This window comes from Raphanus sativus, unplaced genomic scaffold (genome assembly GCF_000801105.2).
Source record: "Raphanus sativus cultivar WK10039 unplaced genomic scaffold, ASM80110v3 Scaffold3297, whole genome shotgun sequence".
Taxonomy (NCBI): domain Eukaryota; kingdom Viridiplantae; phylum Streptophyta; class Magnoliopsida; order Brassicales; family Brassicaceae; genus Raphanus; species Raphanus sativus.
In genome coordinates, this window is record NW_026618603.1 from 1 (window position 1) to 7,937 (window position 7,937).

The 7,937-nt window shown below is 39.2% G+C and overlaps 2 protein-coding genes and 1 pseudogene across 2 annotated transcripts; 1 reads left to right on the plus strand and 2 right to left on the minus strand.

The window, feature by feature from the left end:
- Positions 1-368: 368 nt before the first annotated feature.
- Positions 369-1,687, plus strand: LOC108842955 (putative F-box protein At1g67390; the record flags this gene model as incomplete). The annotated part of the gene is made up of 3 exons (XM_057001150.1): positions 369-995; positions 1,108-1,281; positions 1,385-1,687. Coding segments are annotated over 3 exons (1,104 nt in total), but the record flags the coding sequence as incomplete, so codon positions are not given.
- A 947-nt stretch (positions 1,688-2,634) lies between these two features.
- On the minus strand, positions 2,635-3,955 carry LOC108842963 (mitogen-activated protein kinase kinase kinase 20-like; annotated as a pseudogene).
- Positions 3,956-5,506: 1,551 nt separating this feature from the next.
- Positions 5,507-7,496, minus strand: LOC108862652 (probable protein phosphatase 2C 2). Its single transcript, XM_018636860.2, has 3 exons — positions 6,986-7,496; positions 6,491-6,835; positions 5,507-6,230 (listed from the first exon to the last, which is right to left on the minus strand). Exons 1-3 carry the CDS (start codon positions 7,433-7,435, stop codon positions 5,886-5,888), a joined length of 1,140 nt encoding a protein of 379 aa, XP_018492362.1. The 5' UTR covers positions 7,436-7,496; the 3' UTR covers positions 5,507-5,885.
- Between the last annotated feature and the right edge of the window lie 441 nt (positions 7,497-7,937).

A 7,937-nucleotide genomic window follows, 5' to 3' on the forward strand; every position in this document is an offset into this window, starting at 1 on the left:
TGTCTCAATTGTTTTCTTTAAAGTTCCAAGTTATCTGATACTCCCTCCGTTTCAATTTATTTGTCGTTCTAAACTTCGGCACACAGATTAATAAAATATTTAATTTTGTATATTTACTAGATAAAAACATCATTACCAATACACCTAATTAGATTTCAACCAATAGAAAAATAGATTAGATTAAAAAGTCAATAAATTTTGCATTGAAATCATAAAACGACACTTATTTTGAAACGAAAATTTTGCTCCAAAACGACATATAATTTGAAACGGAGGGAGTATTAAAGAATTGGTTTTTTTACAAATTATGCTGTCTAATTGTATAGCTATTTTTTAACCCCTAATAATGTTCTGTATCGTTTCTCAAGGTTATAAACAACCACAGTGGCAATCTCGAGCACTGCAAAATCCTGCATATGACACCCCAAACTCAAGATGGTACGTTAGCAACTTGGATCCAATCATTGATCCATGTGAAACACACTACAAATCTCGGACTTGAGAGATTTCGTGTTTATCGTGGTGAGAAAGCTTGTGTGCTCCACTTACCCCCAAACATATTTTCACATCCAAGGCTAACATCACTCCTCCTGGCTCGATACAAATTCGAGTTTGCACATGCCTTTAACAATTGCAGTAACCTCATGACTCTTAAACTTTATAAAATCAAAGTTGCAGTTGATGTGCTCAACACAGTCATTGCATCGTGCCCCTCCCTCAAGATGCTGGTACTAGAAATCTTATCGTGCAGCCAAACTGGATGGTTAAAGATTCATAACGACAACTTAAAGTTTGTGCATCTGAATTGCCCTGAAATTGATAACATTGAAGTGTCTGCGGCTCTTCTGGACATATTCTCTGTTCATGATATTGAACTTGGGAGAGCGAGTAATATTGTTCTTGATGCCCCAAGATTACTCCAGTTTGGTAGAAGAATGTGGAAGGTACATCAGAGTTTGCCTCACATAGTCTACAATATCTCATGCGACACTCAGGTACAAGCACACACAATTGCATTAACACACACACACACGCACACACACACACACATATATGCATAAGTTAGAATATTCTTTATCGTGCTTAGTTTTCTTATTTGAATTGAAGGGGAATGAAAACATTGGGCATGAATTTGTGACGAACATAGAAAATTACTTCCTGGTTGTGTTTGCAACTATGGCGGTGAATGTGGATATGGTGAATCCAAAAGAAGTTTACATGCTAAAGCAAGTTTTAGATGCATGGGCTAGAGATTTGCAAATGCTCGAGATCTTCTTTAAGGTATATTCATTTTATGCATCAGTTCTTATTGGAATAAAGTTGATCAATGTTTCTTATAAAACCTGATACATGTTTGTACGTGCGTTTGTTCTTGTATATGTAGGATAACGATATTGACAAGAAAGAAGGTGAATCTTCTATTGATGGAAAACAAAATAAGTGGGGGAATTGGTTTCTCGATGTTGATTTCCGTGTGAGGAGTGTGTGTTTGTATAACTTCAATGGTTTGGATGAGGATGAATTTGCTTTAGCTGCAAGTTTCGTGATACAAGGGAAGATGATGGAAAATTTGATGATCGAGACGTCTTCGCTTCCAGCAAACAAAAAGTTGGCAGTGGATACTGCAGTGGCAAAATTGATGGAACTTCCAAAAGGTAACAACGTGCTTATTATTGAATGCATTTGATTGAATTTGGTTCAATCTAGTTATTGAGTCATTTGAACAAATCCAAAGTTTCCTTTTATTTGAGTAAAGAACATTGCATGGTTTAAACATTCGAGTAATTTGTGGTGATTTTATGTTATTAATATTTGGGATTTGTCTTGTATTAATCTGAATACTATGATTTGTTCCATTGAGTCATTATATCGTGATCAATACTTTATCCCTTTTGAAAACACGTTAATTGCTCTGAAAAGTATTTTCATTTATATTATACTGCTGAATGCTGACAAGAACCAACATAACATTAGAAAAGTTATGTAAACTTTTGAATTTTTAAAAAACTTAATTTGGCCTCTGCATCAAATTCTATTTGTTAGAAACAGTTTAGGGTTATAACAATACAAATATAAGATTTCTAAAAACGTACGTGAAAACTTGTAGTAAGCTCTTCCAGTAACTGGATTGGTGCAGCAATCGTTGACCATTTTAGTATAAAGTTAGTTTCCATTTTTTGATATTTGGACCTTAAAACCCTAACATGAATGATGAATCAACCTATCTCCCCTTCAAAAGCACAAAACATAAGTCTCTCTTTCCCCGTGAGAGTGTCCTCCATCTGCTTATGAACCCCACAACATTTCTCAATGTTTCTTACATTTAAACTTGTTGGTAGCTCAATCATTATATACGGGTTTACCACATCATCATGCAATTGCATATTTGCATTAGAGACGAAGAGAATACTAAAATAACCTGCTAAGGCTTCCCTCCCATAATTTATGGGTTAAGCAAACAAAAATGTAAATAATTGGAGACGAATCTACAAAGCCTGGTCTCAAGTAGAGTGTAACCATGAGTTATCAAGAAGTGACGAGAGATATTTGGACCAGAATCTACAAAGCCTGGTCTCAGAGCACCCACTTTCATCTCATGTGCAAACTAAAACAAACAAAAAGCTGAGGCTTGCATTAAAAGACAACATTTCCTTGTTATGATATTGATGACAACAAGTAATGAGAGTATCTTCGGTGGATACACATATAGTTCTAGAATAAACCATACATTCCATTAATAAAAGTAAAATCATCACTACTTCATATTGCTCCTCCGCCGCCGAGTCCAGGTTTCCCGGCGGTCTATTGGGATACACATTAACGTCAATCATCGCCGACTCATCAGCCACGTCATCGTACGGATTCAACGAAGTGTTGTGTTCCGAGTATTCTATCGTTGCCCCTTCCTCTTCCGAAGGGTGATGACTTCTAACATCCACCCAACCATCCGATTCCCAATTTGCCCCTCTGCTCGTCTCTATTTTACAGATTCTTGCCATCGCCGCAAATTTGAGTTTCGAAGTCAACTCGCTTCTCTCTACTTCCTCTTCTTCTTCGTCCGAGTTAACCCAGTCCAGTACATAACGCGGAGATGACTCAGCGTGAGACGAGTCGTGAGATTCAGACAGAAACGGATGCTGCAAAAGCTGATCGCAACTCCATCGCTGACTCATGTCTCGCTTCAGACACTTGTCTAAAAAGTCCCGTCCCGTATCCGACAGCTTCACCGGGAGAACCGGTAACTCGTCGGAGAAACCGATTCGACTCAGCGAGTCAACCCCGAGATCTTCCCAGGCGGGTTTACCGGTGAGCATCTCGATGACAGTGCAGCCAAGAGACCACACGTCGCTCTCCGGCCCTTGGTACTCTCCTCTGATCACCTCCGGAGCCATCCAAAGAGGACTTCCACGTGGCGTGATCTGAGCCGTAGCCCTCTGTTTGCTGACTCCGATCGCCGATCCGAAATCCGCTAGCTTGACTCCGGAGCTCCGGCTGATGATGAGCACGTTCCTGGCCTTGACGTCGCAGTGAACGTATCCTTCCGAGTGGACGTGGCGGAGAGCGGAGACGAGACACGCCGTGTAACGCCGCAGAAGAGCCTCGTCGATTCCGTTTTTAGCCACGTCACCATCCGGGAGATACTCCAAGTGGAGGTTACGAAACGACGTCGTTCCTTCTTTCGAGACTCCGTCGCCAAGGAACCGCACTATGTGAGGATGAGGCTTGAGCGAGCGGAGAACGGTGATTTCGTTCTCTAGAGACTCTAACTGAGCGGGAAGACACGTGGCGAGATCCACGGACTTCACGGCGAAAACTTCGCCGTCTGTTTTGCTGATCGCCGTGCTGACTGCACCGAAACAACCTCTTCCTACGCAGGTACCACGGACCCAAGAAGATGACATTGAAGATAAAGAAGAAGTGTTTTTGATGCTCTGTTTCTCCATGTGTGCCAACTTTCATATCTCGTCCTTACGAGACACGAAGCTATTTATATGTGTGTTTCCGAAATTTAAAGACAGAAAATGTGAACGTGAAATAAAGTTGCAATTGTTTTTCTTTGTTGCTGACATGGACAATTGTCCTTTCGATTTGCAAAGTTTCATCTTCTTTTACTAATTTCCCACGTGGATATGTCATGTACAACACAAATTCTCATGTCTATCACTTCATTTTTTCACAAATTCTACTATGTTCGGTCGTCAGATTTTAGATTTGAACGATTAAGATATATATATACAGAATAAGATCTTAATTTATTAATCAAATGCAAATTCTTACATTGATCAAATGGTTTGTTCATTAGGTGTTTTGAAAAAAGAAATGATAATTTAAAATTAAGTAGAAAGGTTGCATGGCACTACGGACACTTGGAAAAGTTATCGGGATATTTGTAAGAATCAATGCACTTGCCAATGCTCCTTAGTCCTTATCCTACAAGAATCAAGTTGCGTTTGGTATCTGTCTCTTGATTTTTTACTCCCACGAAAGATATATTTACTGTCGCACTCTTTACGCAATCGTTTTGGTTCTTATAACTTCAACATTTTAAAATACTATGTAGAGTTATTAGACAAATGACAGGATCACGTTGATCCAATCACTCAGACAAATCGTGGAGGAGACAAATGAGCACTTAAAACGTGCCAATAGATATGGACTGCTTGATGTCTTTTCACATTTCTTCGGTTTGTGCTATTATTTTGATTCTTTACGATCAGACATGGAATATACGGTAGCCGATGTACAAATCATTAGCAAAGGATTCATGAATCTAAACCATGTCTAGCCAATCATTAGGCAGGTATATAAATATAATTATTTTCGGCTGCTCAGTAAAAAAAAGAATTATTTTCGACACGGTGCACAGTAACATGATATGTGTGCAAAGTGATAATATCAGGATCAATATCCGGAATGGTCAAAAGGGGCGAGAGGTTGCCGAAAGAGAGTAGATTTCAAGACGGTGGTCCATGTGGCATGAAACCATTGGTTGATGATCTCCAGTTGTCTGAACACAGATATTGGGAACTGACGTGCTCTATCAGGCTCCACGCATAGTGAAAGTATTACTAAATTATTTGTCGTTGGGATCATCAAGCACAAGAACTTACTCTAAAACGTTATCCAAAGATATCACGGAGATGCCAAGTTGGATAGGAAGATTGAAAAGGATAAAGACTGGTATTTTTAACTTTTATTTGAAGAGATGGCTGTTAAGAACATTTGAAAAATTAAAGGGCTATTTGAGATATCTTTCCAGTATAAAATCCATCATATATATGTATTTATTTTTTGAGAAATACGTATAGGGTTGATTATGTATATAGCTCTCCCGGTCTTTAGATCTGCATACCCAAAAAAAAAACACACCGCAACAATTTCTTTAATTTGTTTGTTGTTTGCCTGGCAAATCTTTAACTTTCCGATCGAGAACGTGAAATGCCTATGTTAACGGTCCACCACTTGTTCAATATCCTCTTAGGAGTTAGGGCAGCTATTTCCTTATATATCTTTGTGCGAAAGAATTACTTGAAATGTCCAAAAGATAAGATACTGTATGGAGATTTTGGGGGCCCGTACCATCTTTTCCAACCTAGGTATACATGCAAAAGAGAATCCACTTGGAAGCAACTTAAGAATGTGAAATTGCAACATGTACTTAAAGACCGTACTAAACTCTCAGGCGTTCAGTTTTTTTTTTAAAGATCAAGTTAATAGTTACAGTATTTACCAGCTAAATATATAGGTGTATATGCATTATAGGTGTCATGTATTATGTAACAATAACACCCATGCATGATACGGTATATACATAAAGTAACTAATATAGCTAAATGAAGTTAAAAGCGTCTAAATTGTTTTTAATCTCTACATTTCTCCAGTGGTCAGATGAAGCGGCATAGCGGAATCAACATCACACTGATATCGTCAAAGGAGCCTCGTGAAACAGAGAGGTCAACGAGCTTCTTACACGCCAACAATAGTTTCTGGTTTTGATCGGTTCCCATGCAGAACGATCGAGCTATATCTACTGCCTCCTGATTACCAACCTTTTCCCACAGACCGTCTGACGCCAAGATCAAGAACTCGTGTTGGGGATTGATATGTAAAATCTTTGTCTCGGGTTCAGATATCACCCATCGTTTGAGATGAGCATCTCCAATTCCTCTAGATACAGCTAAAGATCCTTGAATTCTCCAAACACTATTAAATGTATCAACATAGCCGCCCTGCAAGATTATCAAACTCAAACTCAGAACCAGAAACTGTACTAAAACGAGAATCTACTTTTTTTGTTTTGGTCAAAACGAGAATCTACTTAGGTTGCTATCTTTTTCTAAAACCCTAAAAGTCAGAAAATATAAACTGAATAAATACCGTATTAAAGAGAAATGCACTTATTCATCACATTCTTGAATAGCAAACATAAGTTTTTATAAAAATCCGATCTAAGAACATCAATTGTTTATATAAAGATATGAATTATTACCGATCTTTCAATTCTGTTCCGTTCATCCTCTCTAGAAGGGCGGTGGTCAGAAGTCAGTGCCTCCGCGAGTCCTCCAACGCTCAAAACAGCACGGCAGTCACCTGCACTGGACACCACGAGATTCCCGTCTTTAATCAGAGCCGTGACGCAGCATGATCCTCCCTTAACATCTTTCTCCTTGAGAAACTCAGAATCAGTCGCTAGATAACCGCGTTTCACAGCTTCTTCAATCTCTGACTCGTTCCCCTCACTACCTATCTCTCTTAGAATGTTGTTACACAAGTTCTCAGCCGCAAACTCAGACGCTCTTGATCCTCCGTGACCATCATAGACTCCAAAAATTGCCTGCGAGTCGTGTAACAACAGTTGAGTTTCTATAACTACTTATTGCAAAACAACATGTATTCTATCTGATTCCCACGCAATAAGTGAAACAGAATCACATTTCCTACTAATTATTACAAAAAAAATAAATAAATAAATAAATGAAGTTACCTGTTTGGGATCTCTTTCAAGATTGGTAGTAGCAGAGAACCGATCCTCCATAGCTTCCCTCTTTCCTCTCTTGCAGTAAACTGAAAACCCATCACCTTCCCTCTCCACCTCTCCACTTTCTCCCCTCAGCGTCTCTGCATTCACCGAGATAGGTGCTGCAACACCCACAGGGGCCACCGGTATATCAAGCCTCGTCGGTCGCTTCCTCTTCAACAAATGGCGATCACAGTCTCCGGGACCAGAGTCTGAACCGAACACTAACTTAACCGGTGGTTTAAGAAGACGGAGGAAGAAGGGCGAAGTGGGAGACGCAGCGGTAGGAGAAGAAACCGGAGGATGGAGATGGGAATGAGACAGAGTTAGGGTTTGATGCGGCGACGCCTTGTTGTTGCAGAAAAGAGACGAGGGCCTCGGGGAGAAAACCGGCGAGCTGCATACGGATAAAGACATTGTTTCCTATAAAACCTTTGAAGATGATTTTTTTTTTGTATATTTGTTTTGTTTGCGTTCTACTAGTCTTTTGAATGAATGTTGTCAACGAAGGAGAAAAGAAGATATAAATAGAAGAGAAGTCTCGTCTATTTCTCCGTGGCCTATCAGTGACGACGGTTTCTTCTTCAAAGTCAAACGTTATACCACCATCTTCCTCTTTGACTTTTTCAAATCACGTACCCACCGCCCACCGCCACAGTCCACTTGTTCCGCCTTTTTTTAACAATAAATGTTGGTCAACTCCAGTTTGTTGTTACTCAACCAGAATAATTTTGGATACCAAACCGAGAAGAAAAAAAAAAGAAGTCTGAGAAGTAAACTATAGTTACGAACATAAATTCATTTGATCACTGTCCTTTCAGGGCCGTCTCGAATTATTTATAAACCTTGTTCAAAAAATATTAACGGTATATTTAACAATGCAATCGAATAATTTAAAAAAAATTACAACTTTATTTAT

What these genes read in the sequence shown, in the direction of transcription:
- LOC108862652 (XM_018636860.2), bottom strand. Translation starts at nt 7,435, where the DNA reads ATGTCTTTATCCGTATGCAGCTCGCCGGTTTTCTCCCCGAGGCCCTCG. An exon ending in TTGAAAGAGATCCCAAACAG is followed by an intron (nt 6,836 to 6,985) that starts GTAACTTCATTT and finishes CACGACTCGCAG; the next exon opens with GCAATTTTTGGAGTCTATGA. An exon ending in GGAACAGAATTGAAAGATCG is followed by an intron (nt 6,231 to 6,490) that starts GTAATAATTCAT and finishes ATAATCTTGCAG; the next exon opens with GGCGGCTATGTTGATACATT.